Raw genomic sequence first — 27,360 nt, forward strand, 5'->3', positions numbered from 1 at the left:
AACCATAAGTCTGTTTTCTTTGTCTGTGAGTTTGTTTCTGTTTTGTAAGTAAGTTCATTTGTATTTCTTTAATTCCACATATAAGTGATATTATATGGTACTTTTCTTTCTCTTTCTGGCTTGCTTCACTTAGAATGACAGTCTCCAAGTCCATCCATGTTGCTGCAAATGGCATTATTTTATTCTTTTTTATGGCTGAGTAGTATTCCATTGTATAAATATACTAACTTCTCTATCCAGTCATCTGTCCATGGACATGTAAGTTGTTTCCATGTCTTGGCTATTGTACATAGTGCTGCTATGAACACTAGGGTGTATATATCTTTTTGAATTAAGGTTCCCTTTAGATATATGCCCAGGAGTGGGATTGCTGGATCATATAGTAAGTCTATTTTAAGTCTTTTGATGAATCTCCGTACTGTTTTTCATAACGGCTGCACCAAGTACATTCCTACCAACATTGTAGGAGGGTTTCCTTTTCTCCACAGCCTCTCCAGCATTTACATTTACTCTTTTGGAATGCCAGTTTAAGCTGGGTAGTTTGGGGCCATTCTTAATATTTTGTTTCTTTTTCAAATTGTTTTGTAGGTGTTCTTTTTTTTTTTTTTAATATATATAATCTGATGACAAGTGTTTTGTCAGCTATGAGTATTGTGGATTTCTTCTATTCTTTGGCCTGCCTTTTTTAGAATCTTAATGGTGTCTTTTGGAGACTAGTTCTTAATTTTAAAATAGTTTAATTCCTCTTTTTTTTTTCTTTATGATGAGCACTTTTTGCATCTTGTTTAAGCACTTTATGCCCGTTGCCAGATCATAAAGACGTTTCTGTTCATTTTCTTCCACATTTAGATCAGTAACCCATCTGGTAAGAGGGAGAGGCCAAGATTTTTTTCCCCTAAGGATATCCAGTACCAATTATCAAAAAGACTCCTTTCTCCACTGCTCTGCTGGGTCACCTCTGTGATAAATCAGGTGACCTTATAGGTATGACTCTATTTCTGGACTCTGTTTTGTTTCCCATAGGTCCATTTGTCCATCTTTGTGTTAATATCACTATCTCAATTACCATAGCTTGAAAAAGCTAGGCTTTGGTGTCTGGTAGTGAAGTCTCCCAGCTTCAAGATTGTCTTGGCTCTTCCTTGGCCTTTTGCATTTCACACATATTTTAGAATCAACTTGCCAGTTTACACACACACACACCCATAAACCTTTCTGGGATTTTGATTGGCATTGTGTTGAATCTAGGCATCTTCTACATCATAAATACGGCATTCCCTCTATTTACTTATGTCTTTTTAAAGTTTTTCCCAGTATCATTTTGTCATACTCAGTATACAGATCTTGTGCATTTTTCATCAGATTTATTATTAGGTATTTGGTGTTTTTCAATGGGTAAGTGGTTTTACTTTAGTGTGCATGTGTGTGTGTATGTGATTTAGTTTGTGTTTTTGGGGGGAGGTGATTTGGTTTATTATTTACTTATTTTAATGGAGGTACTGGGGATTGAACCCAGGACCTCATGCATACTAAGGATGCACTCTACCACTGAGCTATACCCTCCCCCTAAATGGTTTTACCTTAAAAGTTTAATTTCCTCCTTGCTTATTAATGATATATAGAAATTGATTTTTATAAACTAGTCTTGTACCCAATGACCTTGCTAACTTCACTCATTAATTCGAATATTTGACTAAAGATTATTTTAGAGTGTCTATGTATACAATCATGTAATCAGTTTTATTTTTTTCTAACTCATCCCTTGCTAATATCATGTTGTCTTTCATATCATATATTTCAGTCCTTATTGACCCTTTCTCTTGTTATAGCCCAGAATAATGGTAAAATTCATCAGTTCTCAGCTTCCCCAAATCCTCAGTAGCCCTTTGTAGGACGTGTCACATTTGTAAAATAATATTGTGACCACAGATCATTTTTAACCATATTTTAGCCAAGCATTCCTCAGTTTCATACTTGGATTCCTTTCAAACGCCCAGATAATCTCTAGATTGCCTAAATGTTTAAACCTATTTCAGTCTATTCATTGGACTTGCTCAAATTTCCTCTTTTAAAAGTCAAAGTCAGATGGTAACATCTTGATCAATTTAAGTGAATTTGTGTTTGGGAAAGTGAGTTGGGCAATACAGTATGGCTGGAATTAAGGATGGTGGAGGTAAATGAGAGAAGACTGATGTGACTGTTTCATCCAGAGCAAGAGATGAGAGAGAGAACGAGAAATAGGTGGGGGGTAGGTCCTAGTTTCAGAAGTGACATCTATTACTCATGTGGCTGCATTCTGTTAATTAGAAGTGAATCAGCCAGTAGGTCCAGCCCACACCCAAGGGAGAGGATTACAGGAGGGTGTGAATATCAAGAGGCTATTAAGTAATAACTGGGTGCATTTTAGAGGCTCCCTACCACATCTCCTGAGGCTTTGCAGAGGTGACTACTTCAAACTAATTCTTAAAAGGTCAGGCTTAAATCATGACCAAATTATGCTACAACTTTAAATTAAGCTTTCTCTAAAGCCACACACTTCCCGGCCCCAGCCTGGGGTGTCCTCCAGTCTGTGGGATAAAGCCATTCTTGTTCTCCACGAGAAGTCAGACTTCTCGGGCCTCAGTTGATACTCCTCTGTGGACAAGCTCAAACCTCTTACTCCGATTTTATATCCTCTGGCTCTTCATTTGTCCTCCAAAACCTTTTAGATTTTTCACTTTTGCCCTGAATTCTATATGTCTAAAGCCCAAACCATCAGTTTTCTATCTCTATTAGGACTGAGAAATTATTTTAAGATGGGAGAGTTGATATAAATGTGATGTCTGAATATAATGGTCTAAACATTTTTTTGTCCTAACAAGCTGCATACTCATTTAGACACTACCCGTTCTCAGTCTGATAATTACCAGTGGGTATCTGTTGCAATCAGATGTAAATGTCTACCAGATCTACCACGTACCTGCATTTCCGTCCACGTGGTCTACCTTCGTTCCTGGCCATGTGCCTGGGAAAAGGCCAAGTCCTCTGCTCAGGCTCCAGGACCCATCTCCCTCACCTGTTCAGCGTCTGGAGTCTATCCCTCCTAACACTCAAGGATGTTGCTCCAGCAGTATATACTTTCCTTTCTGAACCACCAACTTTTCCATCTCCAATAGCTCTCTCATTAGAATACCAACATGGTATGTTATTTCTTTTAAAAATTTTCCCTTGATTCCACTTACTGTTCCAGCTATATTTTCTCTTCTTTCCTTTTTAAGCAAAATCCTTGAGAGACTTGTCTACAATGCCATCTCCAGTCTTCATTCACTATGAAATCCACCCAACCAGTCTACTGAAACTGCGCTATCAATGTCACCAGTGACCTCCATGTTGTTAAATCCAAGTGTTAAATCTTGGACACCTTACTTGTTGTGCACCAACTACCCTCCTTTTTGAAACACCTCTACCCTTCGCTTCCAGGATATCACACGTTCCCATTTCACTGGCTGCTCCCTCTGTTACTGGAGAAAAAGGTTCTTGTCTTGAGCAGGAAAAGAATTAAGTGCGAGGCATCATGAAGTAAAAGCAGGTTTATTCAGGGAGATACATACTCCATAGACAGAATGGCCACGTGATGTGAGAGTGGTTAGTTTTTAAGGGCCAGGTAATATCATATGCTAATTAGTGGGAGGATTTTTCCAACTATGTTGGGGAAGGGGAGGGGATTTCCAGGAATTGCCCCCCCCCAACTTTTTGGCCTTTACAGTCAGCCTGGGAACTGTCCTGGTGCCTGGGTTGTGCATAAGGCCCAAGGTCTGCTGGAAGTAGAGTCTTCCTCCATCTTGGGCTTAGCTGCTCTGTCATTCTTTAAATGTTTGGTTCCCACCCCCTCCCCTCCTATCTCACCTCTGCCTTCCTTGGTTTCTCCTCATCTCCACTCACACCATGGTAGAGGACCTGGAACTTCTTTTGTGTCTACACTCATTCCCTTGGTTTTAAGTATCATTTACATGCTGATGATTCCCAAACTTACATTCCTAGTCACAGTCTCCCCTCTAACTCCAGGAATTATTTTATACCAGAAATGGCATAAAGATTACTCCAAAGTGAGAATATCTGAGCTTCTAATAGATGCTGAAAGAACTTATCTGTCTGCCCTGATCTGACTAAAGCAAGAGCTTTATGAGAGGCAGTTACCTGTCTTCCCCAACAGGTCTTTAGTCAGGAGGTGACCTACTTCAGGCACTGGGACATTCCCCCTCTGCCTACCCCTCTACCCCACAAAATCATTTAAACAAGCCTTGTCAGAACCTTCCATCCTTGGAATTCTTAAACCTCCCCTCTCCCCTCTGCCCTCTGCTAAGCTGGTATATAAACCTTTACCTCGTGCTTTTTGGAGAGCTCCTCTCTGGCAGAGTACTCCTCTCTGCAAGCATAGTGAACTTTTCTCCTGTTAATTTGCTGGCCCTGGTAACTAGGACCTAGATTGGTAGAGGACAAGTTTTCCTCCCATCAATAACTTTCCACTTGCTTGATATTTGATATCTCTGGGTGAAAGTAGGCATCTCAAACTCATCATGTCCCAGACTACACTCTGATCTCCATCCCCATGGCCCCATCCTGTTCCTACTGCTCATACCTTCAAAACACACCCAGAATCTAACTGCTTCCCCAGCTCCACTCTTACCCCTTTGGATCCTAGTCATGGTCATTTCCTGACAGGATTATTACAATAGACTCATAACCGTCCTCTCTGATTTGGCCCCTGTTCCCCTTCAGGCTACGGGGAGGGGTGTAATTAGGCTTATTTACTTATTTGCTTTAATGGAGGTGCTGGGGACTGACCCAGGAGCTCATGCATGCTAAGCATGTGCTCCACCACTGAGCTATAGACCCTCCCCACTGATCTCTTTCAAACAATCAGATCACCTTTCTGCTCCAAGTCCTTTGGCTTAAGTAAAAAGTAAAGTCCCAAGAAAGGCATACAAGGCCTTAGAAGATCTGCCTGTGCCCCCAAAGAGTAGAAAACTAACAGGATGGCTCTTGAGTTGTTCAGGCTTGTACTTTAAGCTAAATTGATCTCAGGACTAACAGGCTTCCCCTCCCTCTGCACTCTTTTCTTAGGATAATTTTTCTTATATATTATTTTATATTCTCTTTTCTTTATTTTTTAAACAGACTTTATTCTTTTAGAGCAGTTTCAGGTTCACAACAGAACTGAGCAGAATTCTTAGGATAACTTAATCCTTTTTAACACTAGAGGTCTTGAAAAGTCATGGACTGAACCTCAAGAAAATGGGCAGACCCTCCTAAATTCCTCCATAACAACAGCAAGTGCTTATCAAGGTGAAGAGAAGTAACACCCTGTAAAACGCCCTGATTGTTATCAACTTTTCTATTCCATCCAGTTTTTCTATAAAACCTCAAGACCCCAACCCCAAGATGGAGCCACAGTTACTGAGGCATTGGCCTGCGGTGACTCCCCTTTGCCTGACCAAGCAATAAAGCTGTTCTTTCCTTTGCTCCCAAACTCTGTCTCCGGGTTGGAATTCGCCTTTCGGGGTGCAGAGGCTGATTTTTTGGTGACACCCTCATGCCTCCTCCACATCTCCGCTTCCCCTAGAACACACCAGGCAGGCTCCCATGGCAGGCCCGGGCACCTGATACCCACTCTGCTTTGAACACCCTTCTCCAAATTCTTCTTCAAATGTCACCTTCTCAGTGAGACCTTCCCTGACCAAGCCACTTTAAAACTGCAGCATTTACACTCAATCCTGCCCTCCTTCTATGCGATGTTTTTCTCCATTTTATTTACCACCACCTCACAGGCTGGGTAATTTCTTTTGTTTATTGTTTGTTTCTCTCCATTAGAATAGCAGCTCCACCAAGGCAGGGGTTCTTCTTTTGCTCTCGTCATACTTCCAGACCCGAGAACAGTGCTTTCACACGGTAAGCCCTCCATAATACTTGCTGAATGCTGAGTGAATAAGTGAATGCGTGAGAAGTAAATCCCGTTCATGGGGTTGAAAGGGAAGTTCTGTGATGCTAATAGCCTTCACTTTGCACTTGACCTTCTCCTGTCCCCTCCTCCCCCCCAAAACCCCGAGGATATATTGTGCACAGACAGTGGTAGGCCCTGGGAGTACAGGAGTGAATAAGGTAGCGCTGTGTGCTGACTTTAGAGTTTAACTCTCCACTGCGGTTTTGTCCCATAACTGTAATAGTGAATCTGTATTAGAGGACAGAATGACCCACCACTGGGAGTAGCATAACTATATCCTAAGTATCTTCACAGAAATGAAATAGCTTGGTGACTCTCACCTTTCACACCCACGTTTGTGTTCAGCCTGGCTTTCTGCTTCACCTAGGACACTTCAGTAACTTGGAGCTCACACTCTCACACACACATGCACACACCCATTTTCTTGCTTTTTCCTGGTTGGAAATCTTCAGGTAATTTTTCTTGGTGTGAAAAATGAAGTACTTCTCCCTCCCAACTTCCTTGTATTTGTGAAGATACAAAAGAGATAATGTATGCCCTGCATATATAATGAAGTCCTTTTGCAATGTTTTCAAATGATCCTGTATTGTTGCCATTACTATGACCTAAAACAGCTTGCTTAGCTGGGTAACGTCATCCCTGAATTAAGACAATATTGTGATTCACTGGCACCCGGACTTCCCGCTCCAAGTCAACCTTCATATTATATTTGACATAAATATGTATCGTAGGTATAAGTATTATATTTAATAAAGTTCCACTTAGCTCTCTAATCTGACCTCTCACTCTTTCCCAGTTGGAGCTCTCAGATCAAGTTACATTCCACACAATCACTGAGCGTTCATTGCCATCTCAAGCGCCCTCACTTTTCCGTCAATGTAAACCTTGCTTTTTTTAGGTCCAGCTATAATTTCCTTTCCTGAGATTTATTTTGGGGAACATCTTGATCCAACATTATTCCTTGGTTCTCAATGCTTTAGCAGTTCACATGACGTTTCACGCTATGCTGGATATGTTTATATATTGCTTGGATTTGCTGATAATCTCTGCTAATGTAATTTCCTAGATTTTTTTTTTTTAAAAATGCCCACATTGTTTTAACATTTACTATACAGGGCAGGTGAAATCAGTAATTTGATAAGTGACTTAGGGATAAGTAGTTAACTTTTGAGATTTATAGTGCCAGTTTAAAAAGTAATTGTAAATTAATGGTCTAGATGGAAGCTTTTCACCGTAGAATATGAATGTTCGGTGACTGTTAGGCATAAGACAGGTGGAACTATTACATTAGTTTATAATTACATCTCAGATAATTACCTACTTCCTTCTGTACTTATTTTTCTTATCATTTATTCAGTTCTGCTTTTATTGGGCACATGATTGTTTTTTCTCAGTATCTTTTGGCTTCCCTCCACATATACTTCCAGAGTTGGTCTGGAATATATGTGAGGAATGGGATGGTGATTTAGGAAAGGTGAGAAAACTATGGGTTAAATCCCCATATAAGGAATTAGTCCTTATAAATCTTAGTCATTTAAAAATGTAATTTAAAATATTACAAACATGCTTCCTTTAAGCTTTCAATTTCAGTTCATAGTTAACCACTTCCCGCTCCCCACATCTGAACTCTCAATATTTGGAACCCCAGTTTACAAAGGTGAGTGGTCATTTTGCCCTATAGCAGCACCCTGTTAAATATAAATTCAGAATAACCTTAACTTCATTGCCAGATAAAGCAAAAGGGGGGATTGTATCCTAAACAGAATATTCCTAATTCCTCTGGGTTGAGACAGACTCACCCCAAGATCATTTTCTAATACTTGAAAAATGTTGCGATTATCCTAATACTTGCCAGAGGCGTTAGCACGAGGCAAGTAAACTGCACTCATCGTTGACAAACGATTTTTAACGTTGCACGTGTTTGGAACTACAAACACTGGAAGGGTCTGAACAAGGCGCTTTGAATGAGGAATTTGAGATAGCCGTAACGCCGCTCTCCCCCAGGTTTCTAAGGCGATGGGCACCGAGCGCTTGATCAGCCGAAGTCCAAGCGCTGGGGAATCCGAGTCGGGCCAAGCAAGGCGCTCCGCTCAGCTTGGTGGCCGCGCGCCGGCCACACCGGAGCACGGGAGGGTCGCGGCTCCCTGCCCGAGGCGAGCCGGGCCGGGGCCCCCAGAGAGTGTCTGGCCAGCAAACGGGGCGCCGCGGACCCTCAGGTCCGGGAGCCTCCCGCGAGCCCGCCGGGCGGCCTGGCCTCCGCTCCGCGCGCGGGGAAAAGAGCGCGGCAGTTGAAACCGTTACCACCCTCTGAGTTTTGAACTGGTTCAAACTTGGCTTTCGGCCCCGCCCCGCCCCTCCGGCCCCGGAACTCCGAGGCGGCGGTTCCCGCCAAGCGCCGCGAGCGCGCCGTCCCGCCCTCCGGCCGGTTCCCGCCACCCCGCCCTGCCCGCCTCCCGCCCACGGCCCGGGATTCGGGCTCCAGAGGCCCCTCGTCCCTGCCCGCCGGACGACCGTCTTCCTGAGAGGCGCCGTGCGTTCGGCGAAAGAACAAAGAGACGGCGCGGCGCTTCCACTCGGCGGCCGCGTCCCTCAGCTCCCGCCCGCCCGCGCGCGCGCACGCGCCGCCGGCCGGGCCCGGCCGAGTCCCGCGGGCGCCTCTGCGTGGGGCTGGCTCGGCGCCTCCGAGCCCGGCGGGCCCTGTGATTGGACGGGAGCCCGCCTCGCGTCCCGCCAATCGGGGCGGCGCTTGGTTGGACTGGGGGGGCCAAATAAAAGCGATGGCGATTGGGCTGCCGGGTTTGGCGCTCGGTCCGGGAGCGTCCGACACCCACTGGGACGCAGAAGGCGGTGGAGCCCCGGCGGCGGCAGCGGCGGCGGCGCGCGGGAGCGGCGCGCGGGAGCGGCGCAGGCTGGGGCGCGGGGCGCAGGTAACGCGCCGCTGTCGGGCCGGCCGGCCGGCGGGGCCCCGGAGCCCAGCGAGGGGCGGTGGCGGCGCCGGGACATCCCCGCCGCCGCTTTGCCCGTGTGGGTATCGCCCAGAGCGGGCTTTCCTGGGGCGCCGCTTTGGCTGGTGGGGTGAGAGGAGTCCCCTCAGAAGGGGCCGTGGGTCCGGCTGGCCCCCGCGACCCCGCGGGCGGGCATTGCCGGACACGGCGACCCGAGGCGGGAGCCCGGGGCGGGCGCCGCGAGGGGCGTGCGAAGAGGTCCTCTCGCGCGCCCGCCCCTCCCGCAGCGCCGGGGCTGGGCTGGGGGCGCTCCGGTGCCCGGGGCGGGCCGGCCGCCCGAGCCCCGGTCTCCTTTGTGTGGGGCGCCGCGGCGGGAGCGCCCGGGTGGGACGGGACGCACACAAGTTGGTGGGACCTCGGCGCCGAGTGCGCACTCAGACAAAGGACGGACTGTGTCTCGGGGGAGCTCGGCGCGGGGAAGGGGCAGTGACACCGGGGCCTGACAGCGGGCGGGAGAGGGGCGTGGGGAGCGCCGGCCGCGGCGCCGGGGGCGGGCTCGGCCCCACGCCCCCTCCCCGCGAGCGCGCAGGCTCGGCCGGGGCCGCGGGGGCCGGGACGGCGCGCGGAGACTCGACTCCGAGCGGCCGCGCATATGACATTTTCCCGAAAAGCAGTCCCTGAACCCCTGGTCTCCACCCGCTCGGACGAGGCAGTCCGGGGCCACCTTCCCCTTCTCGGCTTGCTTTCTGTTAAGTTTGAGGGAAAGGTCGAGCTCTTCCCCTTCTCGGTTTTTGTTCGTTTCGGAGGGCTTTCCGTGGAGTTCCCGAGTCATTGTGCCCCCCCCCCCAAAAGTCGGTGCCACAGGGTCACTTTTTGAAAATGGGAAGGATCGAGAAGCACGGTATTTTGGAAAACTTCGTGAACTCACGGCCGGTGAATTCCCCACTTTCTAAAGAATCATAATCTTAAAAATTACAAGCTGTTTCGGCCAACTTGTGTGATCCGTCTGAGACTGGCGACAGGTGCTAACGAAATCAACTGTCATTTAGTCAGCGATTATTCACCGAATCCCTAGGGGCTGAATGAGAATGAGATGGTAGAAAGTTGATCGAAAGAAAAGGCTTATGACAAATCTGTGCTTAGATGAGGTGGTTAGCAATTTCTCATTAATTGGTCTTGTTTTCTGTGAACAATAGCTTTGTTGAGTCAGAAAAGACCGGCAGCAGAAACGTTTGTTGCCTAAGATATTGAATGTGTGCTGTCCACAGTTAAGCTAAAACTTCCTTTGTTTGTCACACAGGATCGGTAAAATTTAAATTCATTTGGAAATAAAGATGTGTCTTCGGTATTTAAAAATATTTTGTTACAAGGCTTACTTTCTGGGTTTTAAAGTTCATTCATTATCAGTTTGATTTGATGGCGTTATAATGTCATATAAAACAATAATGACATTAATGTCATTTAAAACAACAGTTAAAACAAAAATCTCCTTAAATGAACACTAATGCCGATACAGTTGAATGTAATCTATACTTATAGGGGTTTGGAGAGCGTGTGGGATCCTAACCGTTAGACCACTAGGGAGCAAGGGGGTTGTGGACTTTCTTTTCCATTATTCTTCATTCATGACCATTAGCAACTATTTTATGTTTGGGATTAAAATGTAGAACAAGTGTGTAATCCTAACTAGTTTATTGACTATTTTATTTGCAACAAAATGAAAGTATTTAAGATACATTTAAATTTCCTTTTACATTCCCTAAAGTTAGGAATAGCTGGGATTCTAGACCTAGATATAAAGAATCCCGTTCTCTCTTTTTGGAGGTGTGTGAGGGAACGTAGAGTCCTGGAAACAATTAGGAAAATGGCATCTTAAGTTCTAATTTTTGTGGAAAGTGAATATATTCAAAGAAAGAGAATTTAGAAACACATAGGCACTCTTCCGATTTGTATTGTTCTATCTGATGATCTAATGTGCAGCCTACTATCTTATGGTTTCATAAAAATGGAGACAAAGAAATGCAGTGTAAAAATCTTTATTACGTATTTTGCGGTGTTGGACACCACTGGACAGAAATGACAGGTGCTGTCCTAAGTATTTACATTTATAGTTGCTGGTAATTATACATTAAAAAGTCCTGCTGATCATCTTGCCCATTGTTGTGAGATGAGCTACTTAATGCCAATTTTGGCAGAAATTTGGATTATTTAGAATAAGAAATTCCAGTTTTCCCCCCTTGTGTACATTGTATTTGGTAATTGCTATATTCGTGCTTGCTTCAAGATTTTTTTAAGAAGTCTTTTTGGAGAATTGGTTTTACATTTTTTCCTACTTGAATTGAGAATGTATTAAGTAGCAGTGATTAAGAAAAAAAACACACTTGTTGATTTAGTGTAATTAGGGAAAAGAAAAAAAAAGCTGTAATACTTTCATACCAGCTTTGCCTCCTACGGCATATATATAAGTGATGATCTTTGTGTTGGCCACTAAAATTTTTAGGCAAATTTCCTCAGGTCACACTGAGATTTTCCAGGATATCTTCCATCCTTTGAGCTGGCATGCTCATCAAGGAGTGTAAATTAGTTTCTGTCTTGGCGTAAAAAAACAGTGATTAAGAAAGTTGATCCGCTGCTTTTCAAAAACCAACAGCAAGGAAAAATCCTCTGATGATCTAATGCTTTCTCGGGTCACTTAGAGATGATTTATGGATTTGCCTTGAAGTCTTTAATGTCTGTAGAAATGAAGAGAACATTTTCTGTGCATTATGAAGGATTCTGTATGGGCAGGTGAAATCAGTTTGGAGGAGAGCATAAGTGGAGAGGAACAGCTCATTAAGTTCAGAGGAAGCTTCACCTGCTAGAGGCCTTCCTTGAGTCTCCTGGGGGCACCTGGTGTTCTCAAGAGCTTTGTACTTTTCTTGTAGCCTGTATCCAGCCAACTCCTTCATCACACTCTTAAGGCCTTGAGGCAGAGGCTCTGTCTTACTTTTCTTTTGTATACCTGGTAGTTGCTAGAGAATAGGGGTTAATAGTTAAATGAATGAAGGAAATCCAAAAAGTGTAAGGAAATAATTTGACAATGGAACGTGCAAATAGGATACATTAATATTTATGTTGTGAGGAACTTTGGAAGGTGTTTTTCTCCTTGTTTGAGAGGCAGTGGTTACAAAGAAAAGTAACTCAAGGTGAGTAACTTCCAAGATGTCTCCTAGTTATTTACATTGAGATATTGAAAATAAGATATTCTTTAGATGCAACTATTGGTTTTCATGTTTGGTGTTTTGGGCAGCTAGAGAGAAGTGTAATGGATCATCCGGATGCCTAATGTACAGTATCTGCTAAATTTGTTTGATGTTGAAATTGATCGTTGTACAAAAATATAAGGAGAGCGTCCATCTTTTAATTAAAAGATGTCTCATTACAGTTAATGAGTTATTTATTGGAATAACTTGCAGTAGATTTTGAAGCTAAAACTGAAGTAGTGCCAGTGTAGTTACAGAGCATTTATTGGGATGCTCTTCCCATCATTTAAAATGATTTGATCAATGTAGATTTGCAAATCCAATAATATCTCAAAAGGCACAGCTGATAAACTTGTAAGATAGTTGCACTGTCTTGTATTTTTCCTCTGCACCACTACTTAATGCAAAAATAGGACAAAAACAAAGTGAAGACATTAAAGTGCCTACTATTTGCTGGACACTTTATTCATTTCTCTGGTTGGTTAGTTGGTTGGGTTTTTTTTATTGTGGTAACATTCACATCAGATGCTTTATTTTTAATTCTTGTAAAAACCACTTTGTATTCATCGACAGATGTTTGGATAAATAAAATGTGGTATATAGATACAATGAAGTTTTCCGCCATTGAAGGACTGATGTACTGACACATGCCACAACAGGGGTGAAATGTGAAAGTGTTCCGCCAAGTGAAATAAGCCAGACACAGAAGGAAACAGTTATATGATTCCATTTATAGGAAGTACCTACCCAGAACAGGCAAATGCAGAGATAGAAAGTGGAATAGAGTTTACCAGGTGCCGAGGGGGGTGAGTGGGAAGTTGGTGTTTAATTCGAACGGTCTGTTTGGGAAGCTGAACAAGTTCTTGACTTGGAAGGTAGTGATGGCTTCACAACATTTTGAATGTGTTTAATGCCACTGAATTGTATGCTAAAAAATGGTTAAAATGGTAAATTTTATGTTATGCATATTTTACAATAAAAAGGCTGTAACAATGCCAGCACACTCTGCAAACCTTTACAGATACGGAAACTTGAGTGTCAAAGGTTAAGAATTTGCCCAGGATTATCCAGCTAGGAATTTTCAGTAGGATCCAAACTTAGATTCTGGTTAGTTCCATATTATCTACTGGTCTCCTGGATGATCAAAGACGTCTGTTCTAAGAGTGAGTTTATTTGAATTGATCAGAAAGTTACATTTAAAAGTAGGTAATTGTAGTTTTATGGGATCTGATGCCCTGGACAAACGAAAAGATGTCTTTGTAGATTTCTTTTCAGGAATTGATCAGAAAGTTACATTTAAAAGTAGGTAGTTGTAGTTTTATGGGATCTGATGCCCTGGACAAACGAAAAGATGTCTTTGTAGATTTCTTTTCAGCCAAGGTTGCAACAGCGCACACTCTAAGGGGAATATGGTAGTTTTAAGAGTGTGGTCTTTGGAGTACCATTCTGGTTACTGAGCTGCCAGTTTGTGCTGGTGCAGGTTATCCTTGATGTCTGAGTTCCTATCTGTAAATTGGTGGTCATAATGACAGGTATTCACTCCATAAGGTTGTTGAGAGGATTAAATTAATTAATACGTGTGAAACCCTTAGAACACCTGGCACAAATTGTTTGATAAATGATTCTTAATTATTAGGCCAGTATTGTTAAGAGTTGATGTACTTTCTCATTAATGGAACTAAACACCTCTCAAGTTTAAATATGTATTTAGAACCTATACATAAAGAAAATGGTGCCACACATGCTTTATCTATTGCTGTTTTTTTTTTTAGAACTGTCTGTTGATTTAAAACAGGTAATATATGTTGTTTGAAAAACTGAAACAGTTTAAATGTTTATAAAGTGAAAGCTTTCTTGATTTCTGTAATCTTATTCCCTACCTTTAACAGTTTGGTGTATATTCTTCCCAAACTTTCCAATGTATTTATATGAATATGTATTTATACATGTATTTTACAAAAATGGGATCAAGTTATTTTGTTATAAAACAGTTTTTTTAGATCAATACAGGGAGATCTATTTTTAAAAGCTTATATTTCTTTAAGGCTTGCTATGTGGCTGACACTTTTAAGTGCTTTCATTTATCTTATATTGATACTGTAATAGCAAGAGATAGATTAGGTAACTGGTTAGTGTAGAGTAAGAATTTGAATTTGGGCATTTAGGCTTCAAAGCCCTGATTTCTTAGCCCGGGGTTTGTTTTTGTAAGGCCTGAGAGCTACCAGTGATTTTAGCATTTCTTAGAGAGTTGTAAAACAGCAACAAAAAAACCCAAAGAATATGCAGGGTGACTGGATGTGGCCTGCCAATCCTAAAGTACTTAGTGTGACCCTTTTACAGAAGTTTGCCGCCCCAGCTTTAAGCTTTCAGGCGGTTTTGTTACGTAGGACACGCAGTATTCCAGCTTCTGAGTGTCCACACACAGTCAGCTGGCCATCTGTGGTGGACTTGGTGTTCTCTGCCCCAAAGAAGGGAACATCCTTATGTATCTCTGGACATTTTGTGTGACAACTTTCTGTAAGGGGAATTGCTGGTTCAAGATTGTGCACATTTCACGTTTTAATAATTGTCAAATTGCTTTCTAGAGAGGTACCCATTTTTTTGTGTGTGAAAAACTAACCTTATTGAAGTGTAATTTATATACATTAAAATGCACACATTTGAAGGGTACAGTATGAAGAGTTTTGGCAAATGTAAACATCTGTGTAACCAGCACCTCAGTCAAGATATAACCTTGCTATCATTTCGGAATTCTCTCATGCTCCTTTACAATCATTCCTTGCCACCGCTGGTCAGATTTCTCCTGTTCAGGAATTTCATATGAATAGAGTTATGTGACTCTTTTGTGACTGGCTTCTTTGATCCAGCATGTTTTTGAGATTTATCTATGTTGCTGCTTGTTCTACTAGTTTCTCTTTATTTCTCAGTAATATTCCATTGTGTGAGTATTCCTATGTTTCTTTTTGCTTTATCTGCTGATGGACACATGAGCTGGTTCCAGTTTTGGTTCTTAGTAGAAAAGCCTCTCTGACCATTTGGTCCAGCCTTCTGTGGATGTATCTTTTACTTTCTCTTGGGTAAATACCTTGCTGTAGTTGGATCACTGGGTCATGTGGTAACTATTGATTTAACTTGATGAGAAACTGCCAGGCCACTTCTCGCGGTGATTGGGCTGTTTTCCGTGGGGCTGGGGTTTGCGCTGTAGCCGTGTGGGAGCTGCAGCTGGTTTCCCACATCCCTGAGTCTTCACCCATGCCGGTGTTGCTGCCTTCTAAGTCAGTGGCATCTAGCACGTGCTGAGTATCTTATTATGGTTTTAATGTGCATTTCCCAAGTGATCAGCGATGTTGAACATCTTTCACCTGCTAACTGGCCATTTATGTACATTTCTTGGTCAAGCCTTTTGCCTGTTTTAAAAATAGGGGTGTTTGTCTCACTGAGTTGTAAGGGGTCTTTATTCTGAGTTGTAAGGGGTACACATGTATGTCAGGTGTATCTGTATGCAAACGTTTTCTCCTTGATTTTCCTTCTTTGATTTTTGTGTATTTCTGACAATATATAAATCAAGTTAAGTAATAATACTAGAAGCATAATTGTTTAAAATCAGTTAAGTTGTATGAAAACAAATTTGTTCTTAACCCACAAGTCATTTAGTTCTTGGTATAACAATGTTTTCTGTTTGCAGAAAAGAAACATGAACATGAAAAAGATACTATTTATATAGATGGTATTAGATGTGTGGCTTGGGGAATTTGAAAATTAAGCTTTAACTAGTTTTGAAAATGGTAATATTTAGTAGTTCTTTAGGTTTTCATTTTGGGTAATTTGGAACTTTTTCATTTATTAGTAGGTTAACATTTTTCTAAAATTTTTTCAGAGGATAAATGGGAATATTAAAAGTGACTTTGATCTTAGAATCTGGTAATGTAGAAGTGATGATCAGGTTGCAAAGCTTGGTCTGCCTATTTTGACAGTTAACTAGATTTTTTATTGTACAAACAGGTGGCTTTTAAGAGCGTATATACTTGATTTCTGTGTACAGTTTTATTTCTGCAGTGTCAGTTGTTTCTTTTGCTCAACACCTAATTTTCTCCCACAATAACTTTTTGTTTTTCTTTATTATATAAGTACTACATGACACCTCCTTTTCCCTGTTTAATAAAGAAAGCAAAAAAAAGCAAACATTTGGGCTTCAATTGGGTGGCCTACACCAAGCCACGAGATCACGCCCTCGCCCAGCTCAGCCTTCAGTGGCTGTCCATTCCAATAGCAAACTCCTGAAGCTGGTGTTCCAGGCTCTCTCCATACAGAACTGCTCGAACTATTTCAGCTGGTCTCGTCTCTGATAGTTTTCTTATACTTTTCCCCTGTTGAGCTCAGCTGGTCTTTTTACTTCTCCCTAGAAATCTTGCATGGAGAGTCTGTGCTCTGTACTGTTTCTGGAATGTCTTTTGTACCATTTTAGATCTCAAGATGCTGTTTAGCCTTTTTGTCTCAAAACACCCCTCCCCCTCTTGCAAGCAAACTAGGCAGCTTGTCTCCTGCTTGGAGGGAAATGTCCAACCTGTCTCTGGTGTTTTTCTCTTCCTCTCCCCTTCACTTTAAGCTCTACTTTACTCATCTACATGGTAGAAGTTAGAAAAGGGTTTTGTATATAGTAGATAGAAATATAATTTTGTGAGATATAGGACCAGAGCCCTGAAAATTTGAGGATTTCTTGAGCAGCAACTCAGTGAATTATTTAAATAGCACCCCCACCCTTTAAAGCAGGGCTTTCAAGAATCTTAAGTGAGTTTTGTTCGGCTTTGCTGGGTATCGTCCAGTGAACTTTGCTGTCAGTTGCTGCTACAGAATTTTAGTTTATATCCCCAATATACTGCTGACTAAAGTCAGAAAGCTTGAGAAACTCTAATGATGGAAAAAAGTGAGGAACATAAAACGATTCCGCAAATTTATCTCAAGATGATCTTTACCCCTCCGTTGCATTCATGTGAGCTAAATTCATACATAGTATGTCAGGATGTTTCTAGTAAGTTTTAAAAAAGTGTTAAGTCAGAACATCATGACTTTTATCCATTTTAGTGCCTTGGTTTTTGATACTAAAGACCACCTGACAAAAAAATAAACAAAAATTTTTTAGAAAGGGAGAGGGTTCAGCACAGTGGTAGAGTGCATGCTCAGCATGTACAAGGTCCTGGGTTTGACCCCCATTACCTCCATTAAATAAATAAACCCAATTACCTCTCCCCCCCATAAAACAAAACAAAACAAACAAACAAAAAAAAGACCATCTGAGAAGAACTTTGTAAGCAAAACACAAAAATTTAAGAAATAGTTGATTTTCTTTAAACAGTGAAAGAATTTCCATCATCATTAAAGAAGCTTGTGTATGTTTTTGATGTTGTAGACTCAGTGAAGTTTCAGTGTGTTCTATTCATAGGTACACGAGTACCTACCATGTGCTCACAAGTAATAGAACTACTATTTATTGCAAACCTGCTCTGTGCACTCAGTGAATCAAACGTTGTACTTCTGAAATTTGTTTAAAGTCATGTCTTTTAATTATTTAAAAATAAACACTATATATTATTTGCTAAATGAGAAAATAATTATTGTCCTTTGAATATTATAAAAGAGCCTGTTAAGATGAACTTCATGATCTTTTAACAATATAGTGAAATTCTAAAATGTTTCTATATTCAAATTATTTAATAGTGCAAGCAAAATATGCAAAATTATTTTAAAAATCCCTTATGGGTACTGTAAGATATGGTACCATGAAAAGTTCTTATTGGTCACAGAAGGCTGGGGAATGCCCTTCTAGAGTCATCAGTAAGGACTTTTAAATGGCAGATATGTTGCTTGAACAGGCTTAGAGGAAGGAGATGATTTGTCCTACTTGCTCCATAAGTTATTTTGCCTCTTCGGAGAATATTTATCTGCTTGAAATACAGAGCTCGAGTCACCTATGAAGAAGACATTTCAGAGGGAGATTCTGCCCGCAGCTGGGCACTGTGCAGAGAACACAGACTCTTGGCTGGGCGCTGCCCCGGGGCTGGTCCTATTTCCTTGGCAGGTGGGCTCTTTGGGTCTCTGCTGCCAAGTGACCCACGTGAACAGACAAGCCGAGAAGTTGTGATTATTGAAGAGCTACCTTGTGCCTTCAAAGGGTATGTGTATCTTTGCTTTGAAGGTAAAGAAATAGGGGCATGGTGAAGGTAGGTAACTTGCCCAAATTCACACAAGCAAGGCTGACGTCCCTTAGAGAGGAGGTTTTTGCTGTTTCTAGGGTCCTTCTTAGCTCAAATACTGAGATGGCAGGTGCTTGGTTTCTGTTAGTCACTAGATCTAGTTCTCTGGAGAGTTTGAGAAATACTGGACTTGCGTTCACGTGACCGTCACAGGTAATTGCGATGCTCCCTAGCTGGCATTTATTCATGAAATATCTAATGCTGGTTATAAGCCTTTTTTTTTTTCTTCTCTTTTTTTGCCTCTGCGTAATAGGCATAATAGCACCTAAATCTTTTAGGACTATGATGTATCTGACTAAACTAGGATTGTAAACATACAAACTGGCATATTGTGATTTGTGATAAGTTTATATTTGGGCTTTGTATTGTTTCTGTCACAGAGCTCCTAAAACCCTTGCAATTTTCTATGACAAGAGTGATAAGGGTGTTTTCTGATACTTATTTGTAACCAGCTCCTTTCAGCCACACCTGACTTTGTGTTTAGAGATGACTTCTGGAAAGCATGTAAGGATGGGGACCGGTTGCTAGGGAACTGACCTTGAGATGAGAGGGTTGGAACTTTCAGACACCACCCCACCTCTCACCTCTGGGGAGGGGAGAGGGGCTGGAGATGGAGTTCAGTTACCAGGGGCCAACGATTTAATCAATCATCCTTGTCTGTGTAGTGATGCCTCCGTTAAAAACTCAAAGGGACAGGGTTCCTGTAGCTTCCGGGTTGGTGGACACATGGAGATTCAGGAAAAATGGCATTCCCAGAGAGCATAGAAGCCTTGTGCCCCTTCCCACACACCTGGCCCTATGCACCTCTTCTATCTGCTATTCCTGAGTTACATTCTTCTATAATAAACTGGTTTTATAGTAAGGAAACTGTTTTCCTGAGTTCTGTGAGTTGCTCTGGCAAATTAATCAAAATCTACCTTAAAGTAGATAGTATCAGATTTGAGTTGAATTGTAGGATCCTCAGCTGGTATCACAGAGAATTGCTTGGTGTGGGGAAAACCCCTGCATGTTTGGTGACTGGTGTCAGAAGTGAAGTGCTATTCAGAATACTGTGTGTAATGAATGAAAACTCTTGAGAGAGTTACTCTCTGTACAACAGGTCTGCATTGACAAGTTCAAACTTATTATTTCCCAGTTTTTCCTATAGAATTTACTCTTGTAGTTAAAGAAATAGTTTTTCTTCACTGTTTGGCTGGTGTCACTTGTTACCCACTAACAGCATGTAACCACGTAGCTAGCTGGACCAGGCAGTTTTCTGGAACACAAAATTTCTTCAGACAGTTTATTGGGTGCCTCAGTCTTCAGCCATTAGGACTATTCAAATAAAGGATGAGATGCTCTGTTCCTTCCCCTCAGGAAAGAGACATTCTAGTCCAACTTTTACATCTAGATTACCAAACAAAAAGTCATCTTTTCTAGGCACAGTCTACAAACTCCAAATGTCAGGAGCTCATTTTAGTCTCTCCTTTTCTTTTCCCACCTTGGGGTGCTGGGATTCAAGTCCTTTTTTCCTGCCTAAAAACATTAGTTAGTTGGGTAATTGCAGAGAAATAACTGCAGGGATTATACAGCTAGTTTCCCTGTAATTGGTGAATTCTCTATAATTCTGTAGGTACTTGGAGACTGAAAAAAATATTTCTTTCTCAGGGCTTAAGTATTTGTGATAAGTGATGTTACAGTAATGAAATAAATAATCAACAATATACTTGGTAAAACAAATACCAAAAATATCATTGATTTTAAATAATCCTTGAAGGGTTTGACGTTTCCTAGTACCTCAGCAGTATATTGTATTGTGATAAAGCTTTAAGTCATGAAAGTCATGAAAAGCTCATCACTGCCCCTGCCTCCTTTACTTCCATCTTGGCCTGAAACTACTACTGTTTTAGCAAGAGAATGAATCTCAGGGTAGAGATGAGCTTAAGGTGCTTCCGAAGGGTCTGAGTTCTGTCGTCCAGGGGTTAGAGAAATGGCACTTGAAAGTATCTTTACCCGCTGTGGTGTGCACCAAACTCCAGTCCTGGAACTGCCAGCTAAGGGCTACTCGACTATGGAGGTTGTCTGGGAATTCTGAGAGGTTCTGCAAGTACTTTAGGATTAGTAGTTTGAACTGCAAAGTCCATTACAGGATTCTGTCTTCAGAATATAGAGGGAATTGTGTTTTGTTTGAGAGTTAAGATATAAGGTCATTGTCTAAAGCAGCAGTAGTATGTTGGCAGAATTACCCATGAAGAGTTTCCAGGAAGATGCCATGTCATAAATACCTTCTCTTTAGGTCCAAAACTAACCCATCTTTCCTCTAGTATGAGAGCAGTTCACTGTTCTGTTGAGCACAGATTTGTTGGTGTGCACTTAGTGGCCAATGCTGTATGAAAAACACTTTGAGCATGAGAGTCACTACATGGCTAAATACTGTGTCAAGGACGTGCAGGGCAGGTTGTGAGAACAGCAGATTCCTGTCACCTGTCTCATGCTCACTTAGGTAACTGATTGCCTGGAATGATGGGCAGATCCGTTGTATTTACCTAAACTGAGCTTCTCTTAAAATTCTGCTCGATATATGTTTAAATTTGTACTAGATGTTGGCTTGAGATCTAAGATTTAAAATAGACTTCCTAGAAGGAAGAATGGCTGTCATCAGACTTACCTACTTTTTCATTCTTTTTGCTTGTATTGATCACACAGAATGTTGAAGAAATAGTAATGTATCTCATGTCCCATCCCTGAATTATAATGAATTGTGTATCATAGTTTTAGTTTGTGGTCCATCAGTTTTTGTTCCATTTCCCCTCCAACAGTGTCTCAGTAAACTGACTACATACAACAAAATGAGAGGACGTAGCTTATAAAATGGGTTTCGTACAGTTTTCAAAGAAAACTTTACCTTCTAGATGTCAGTGTAATTAATTATTTTATCTATTGTCCAAACAAATTACTTAAAACCTTTATGATAGTTCAGTTTTCCACTTGGTTTAAGTTTGTATGCCATTTTTTTTCTAAGACATGTCTAAACTGATGGAACTTTCAATTAAACACAGGAATGCTGGTCTGCTAGACTCCATATTGAACTTAGGAGTTTAGCTTACTCTTCTGCTGGAAGGAAAATGATCTTATTTTTGTCAAAAATATGTTACTGCAAAGTCTACTCGCTTTTGCTGAAACAATCCAGTTAATATTTTCTGTCATTCAGCTAAGATGGACACATGACTATAATTTTCCTGTGCCTTTTAACAATACTGTGCCTTTTTAGCACAACTTAAACCAGGGTTACAAATACGATCTGTATTCCCCTCCCCTTACTTTCCCTTATCGCAAGCCACTGGCACATCTGTTTCCTAAAAACTTCTTGAATACATATGCTTTTCATAATACTCTGTCATCTGTAGTCGTGTGTGCAAGTGACCCAGTAAAGTTTAGGCATGAAGATGCCTGTTGTATCTTACAAACTTGCATCTCTCACAGGATCCAGCACTTTCAGAATGTTTCATAAATTCTTACTGACTGGTTGATAACACCTCTGTTTCTGGCTATCCCAAGTCCTTTGAAACCGAAGTTTCATAAGTTTCTTTTCCTTGAATTTTTGCAAGTCATTTGGGTGGAATGTTTGGGTCCAGCAGTAGTGAGCTTGTGTATTTTTGTCACTTTTTTCTCCTTTTTAAATAAAAATAGAGGTGTGCTAGGAAGTGAAAAGGAACAAGATACTTCTATCTTTTTGGGGGGTAAGGTGAAGTGTGAGTGTTTGGGGAGTTAGTTGGGAGGATGGGGTAGTTTTAGGTAAGCAGGAGGGTCAGAAAAGTGACCATGACTGTGGACTGTATCTTTTTACAGTGGTGAAGGGTAGGACAGATGGATGAAAACAAGCAATTTGTTTATAACAAATTTTGTTAACACTAGTCTCTTAATTTGGCAGAGGTGTATGGCGAACTCTTTTGGATTCTATAGTTGACAGTTATAGCAAAATATCCCTCATTAAATATTCTTCACATAGATTTTTGTTTGCTTTTTTTTTTTTCAGTTGCAAGAATGATGATTCCTAGGCTTTCATTCTTACAAACACGTCTTTTAGAAATAATGTAAATATATGCCGGTTCTAGGCTCTCTGCTGGGCAGATGAAGAAGCGGGATGGTGTTGTGATTTCTGATTCACGGGGTGTCTGGATATACTTAGGGCAGCTGTTCTCCCAGTGTGCTCTGTGGGCCCCGGGGTCCGTGAGGTTAAAGCTCTTTCTGTAATAATTTTAAGATGTTATTTGCCTTTTTTCCTGAGTTGCCATTTGCACGATGGTGGAAAAGCAGTGGTTGGTAAGGACTGTTGGCACCGTAGCGCTTGGAGTAAAAAAAATAAGAGCCAGTTTTGAGAATGTCCTTGATTAAGTAAAAAATAGTTATTAATTTTACTAACTCTTGGACCTGAGTGCATGTGTTCTGTGCCATGAGACGACCGGTGCGCAGAGGCCTCTGCCGCGTGGGGACCGAGGAGGTCGGGCTCTGGGAGCCGCACGGCCATCCGTGGTTGAGTTGCAGCCGCGCTGGCTGCTTTTTTCTTGAAGAACTGTTTTTACTTGAAAGAAGGGTTGACAGACCAACTACGTTTAGTTGACCTGGGTATTTGGCAGACATTTTTCAGCAAAGTGAGCCTGTCACTTCAAGGAAAACAGCTGACCATCATTTGTTGTGGGTAATAACATTTGAGCTTTCAAAGCAAAGTTTAGAATTTTTGGAAAACTTATCTGTTTTCCAAAGTATCTGTTACTCTGAGGTTGACAGCGCCCCAATAAATACTTAAAGACTCTTCGATGAGATCAGTGGGTTTAACAAATATGATTTTTTTTGAAATATGCGAATGTAAGGAAAATCTGCATATCTCAGTGGACTAGTGTTTTTCAGATGAGTGATGATGTTATAAAATCCCACATGTGTTAAAGATGCATTTCGAAGGAGAAAGACCAATGAATTGTGATGCTGCAGAGTAGGAAAGGTTTATTGATGCAATTTCAGATTCCCCTTTGAAGCTAATCTTTTAAAAACCGCTGCTGCGTGCTGAAGAGTAGTGGTTGTCTTGAGGAAAAGCATCTATGAGGTTGAACTAGCCACTTTTTTCTTAACAGTTTCAGAGTAATGTCAGAGCGTGAGAGTCACAACTACCGCAAAAGGCTACTCAGATACTCTTCCCTTTTCTAGCTAAATTATCTGTTTGGGAATGGATTTTCTTCATATTTGTCAACCAAAACAACATGTTGGAACAGATTAAATGCAAAAGCAGATAAGAGAATCCAGCTGTCTTCTGTTAAGACAGATACTAAAGAAATTGGCAAAAATGCAAAACAGTGTCCCTCACTGACTTTTTTTTAAAGAAAAGTAGTTTTAAAAATGTTACTAATATGTAACAGGCTTGCTATTATTATCTTTAAACAAATTAATATTTTAAACATTTCTCAGTTTTAAATGTCTAGTATGCTAAATATTGGTAGATACAACCCATATAAACCAAAGGGGTCCTGAGACCAAAATGCTTAAGAGTGTTGTGGTGTCCTGTTCTCTTTGTGCTGGTAACTGCTACGTGTGTAGTTAATGTCTCGATTTGTACCTAAGTTCAAATTCTTAGTGGTGGCAGTGACTCACTTAGGGCTTCCTCTTAGCTTCTTTTTTTCTTTTTTATTCTTTTTCATTATAGGTTATTACAAGGTGTTAAATATAGTTCCCTGTGCTGTACAGTAGGACCTGGCTGTTTACTTTATGTAGTAGTTAGTATCTGCTAATCCCAAACTCCTAGTTTATCCCTCTACCCTCCCCCGCCCCGTAACCATAAGTTTGTGTTTTGTGTCTGAGTCTGTTTCTGTTTTGTAAATAAATTCATTTGTGTCATTTTTTTACATTCCCTCTTAGTCTCTTTTGATCAGGTTCTTCTGTCTCCTCATGAGTGCTTCTGGTTTTTCAGTTTTAGAGTATCTCTTGCCATCTTTTTTCACCATTCACCCTACTGTCCACCCAGTCAGAACCCTTCTCACTTTATTCCTGAATTACTTCAGTACACCAGTTGTTTCTCACCTATGTTTCAAACTTGAGTGATGAATGGAACCCCAGGGTTGACGTGACTTTAATTTTATTAATATGTACCCTAGAAATATACAGACATAAATTTGTTAATGGTAAAACCAAAGCAGAACTACAGATTAAATACAATCAAATCAGAGAACACATATTTCATGATGCTGTTTCATTAACATGAATAGCCAGTCTATTTCTGTACTTTGACTTAAGAATACTAACAGAGAATGGCTGTTTGCATATATATGTTTTATAAAATGCTGTTAACTTCTGATCTTTATTTGTTCAGGATAATTAGACCTGTTAACCTGAGCTGTGACACCTGGCAATCCTTGAATGCCAGTTTTGATGCCACTGGATCACTGTGCTGATCACTGGAGCATTGTGGACTTACTGAAGTCTGCATTGGATAGATACAAATATGTATTGCATATTTTACCACTGGGTTTGCTGGTTGGTGGGAACCAAGTACAAGTTGGTGAGATCTCTGCATCACATTGGCTTTGCAACATGCACAGGGCCTGAGTGCTTCACAGGTTCCTTTGTTTGCCAGCCTTGCCTGCCTTTACTTCCCTGTTTGGTTTTTCTCATAGCACTCAACACCATCTTGCATACTGACATTTTACTTTGTTTTTGATCATTTCCATCCAAGTAGATTTTAAGTTCTATGACATCATGGATTTTTGTCTGTTTCATTTATTGCTAAGCCTTTGGTTTCTATCAGAGCACCTAGTATGTATTTGATGTTCAGTAAATACTGAATGAATGGATATATGAACATTTCTCTATTAAAACTCCAAACTCAAATGTTCTTTTCTATGTTACGTGTTTAATGCTGTGTTCTAGCTGGGGTAAAGGCGTCTTTCTCTGTCCATCTTAAACAGAACTAAACTGGACCTGAATTGTATAGAATCATTTGATTTGTTTGATCAGTATATGTATAATCAGTGGCATAATTAATTTCCCTGGTTCAGAGTCTGTATTACTATTAATATAGCCTGAAAATGTTACTGTCTTTTTAGGTAGACACCATCTTATAAGCTCATGAAAGGCTTTCCCCCCTTTTAAATTGTTCAAGTAATGTTCTCTCAGTTGTAAAATAGTAGAATTAGACATGGGAAATTGCCCGTCAAATTCCTTTGAAGTTAAGGTTTATGGAAGTACCAGCTGTCTTAATTACTACCTGTTCTCCTTAGCCTTGTTTTTTAAATAGTTCTAATCATCTGTTCATATTTTTTGTTTTTTTCCTGTTTAGTGTTTTACATAGCATTTTAACTTTTAAACAGGTTTCTGTTTATCATTTGGAAAAGTGGATGCCATTTTTTGAAATCAATGTCTTCACATTAGATTGTTGTATAACTTAATTCTTTTCTTTAAAAAAGAGACTTTATTTTGGAATAATTTTAGATTTCTGTAACCATGGTACATTTGTCAAAATTAAGAAACCAATATTACTATGTTACTATTAACTAGAGACTCTGTTTGGATTTTACCAGTTTTTCTGCTCCAGAATCTAGTCACCATGTTGCATTTAGTTGTCTCCTTATCTCCCGATCTGCAACAGTTTCTCCGTCCCAATTTGTTTTCATGACCTTATTTATTGATCAGTTATTTGGTTGAAATGCCCTTCAGTTTGGGCTGATCTGGTGTTTTTGTGCGATGACTGCGGCTGCAGGTTTGAGGTTTGGGGAAGAGTAGATGGGGGTGCAATGCCCATTGGGTTGCACGGCGGCAATCTGACCACAGACGGGATGTATTCCTGGTTCTCCACTGGGACGTCACCTTTCCCTCCCCAGACTCTGCTGCCAGGCTAGGAAAGTAGGCATATGTATTTTGAAATCCGTGCTTGTCCCTCGTTCCCCATTTACTTACTCATTTAATCATTTCTTTCTCTCATAGACTCATGGATACTTATTTTATTAATTCGGTGATAATACCGTTGTGGTTGATTTTGCTGCTCAGATTACTCCAGCTTTGGCCACTAGGAGTTCCTGCACTTTGGTTCCTGGCTTTGACATGTCCCCGTCTTTCATCTTCTGAGTGTCCCCTTACTTTCTGCTACAGGCTTTTCTCGTGTTTTTCCTGTCCCAGCCCTAGAACCGGTCATTTCTCCAGAGCCCAGCTTCCTTGTGCTGGAGGATGGGCTGTGGGTGTGCTTCTGGGGTGGAGCCTGGAGGTGCAGCAGGTCTCTCCATCTGCATGTGTATTAAAATAAATGATTCATACTGCTGTGACTCTAGTCTATCACTACTTCTTGCTTTTTTGTCCCTGGTACCCCATGAGAAAATTTACCAATTGGAGGACAGTGTTTCTGTCCAGTTCTTTCCGTCTTTAGCCTTCCTCTGTCCAGTCAAAACAGATTTCCAAAGTTTCTTAGAATGGATCTCTTTCCCCACCCCACTTACAGTGGGGGTGAAGTGGAGTAAAGAGTGAAGAACAGGAAATGTGAGTTTAATGTTATAAATTTGATAATATTTGGAGGGAGTTTGTTTTATGTAAAACATTGTTCTAAATTGTGCCTTAAGTTTTGTTCTTTTTTTGTGGGTCTGCCTGTTTCCATGGATGTTAGAGTATATCCCTATACTTGAAAAGAACAGTCTGCACACTTTTATTTCTTAATTCAGAGGTCATGGTCCTTATTTTGATAATTTCCCATAAATGAATCACTACACTTTTTCTCTTTTACCCTCTGGTGTGCATATTTACCAGATCATCCTATAATTTAAAACCTTGACTTACGTACGTCTTTATTCGGAAGAGCTTTGTGAAATTTGTAAGCGTGGAAATTTATCCATCTGTGCCCTCTTACGAAGAGGGTGTTTCTGAATCAACTGGAATGTTCTGTTGTTGATCTGCAGCTTGTTAGTTCAGTAAGAGCTTTGATTTTGTCCTGACAT

At 41.1% G+C, this 27,360-nt stretch overlaps 1 protein-coding gene and 1 non-coding gene across 7 annotated transcripts in view; one reads left to right on the plus strand and one right to left on the minus strand.

Annotated features, from left to right (window-relative positions):
- Positions 1-1,488: 1,488 nt before the first annotated feature.
- On the minus strand, positions 1,489-1,560 carry TRNAT-AGU. Its single transcript has one exon. It is a non-coding gene; the product is annotated as a tRNA-Thr (tRNA).
- Positions 1,561-8,701: 7,141 nt separating this feature from the next.
- EZH2 (enhancer of zeste 2 polycomb repressive complex 2 subunit) overlaps positions 8,702-27,360 on the plus strand; it is a 55,125-nt gene continuing 36,466 nt past the window's right edge. The window contains exon 1 of one of the 6 annotated variants that reach the window (XM_032483261.1): positions 8,702-9,001. Coding sequence is in view for 1 of the 6 variants with exons in the window: in XM_032483270.1 (XP_032339161.1) it covers positions 8,755-8,904 (150 nt within the window). In the remaining 5 variants the exon portion in view is untranslated. The remainder of the gene's footprint in view (positions 9,002-27,360) is intronic. The other 5 variants (XM_032483264.1, XM_032483262.1, XM_032483270.1 and 2 more) reach the window with 5 other exon arrangements.

This window comes from Camelus ferus, chromosome 7 (genome assembly GCF_009834535.1).
Source record: "Camelus ferus isolate YT-003-E chromosome 7, BCGSAC_Cfer_1.0, whole genome shotgun sequence".
Lineage (NCBI taxonomy): Eukaryota > Metazoa > Chordata > Mammalia > Artiodactyla > Camelidae > Camelus > Camelus ferus.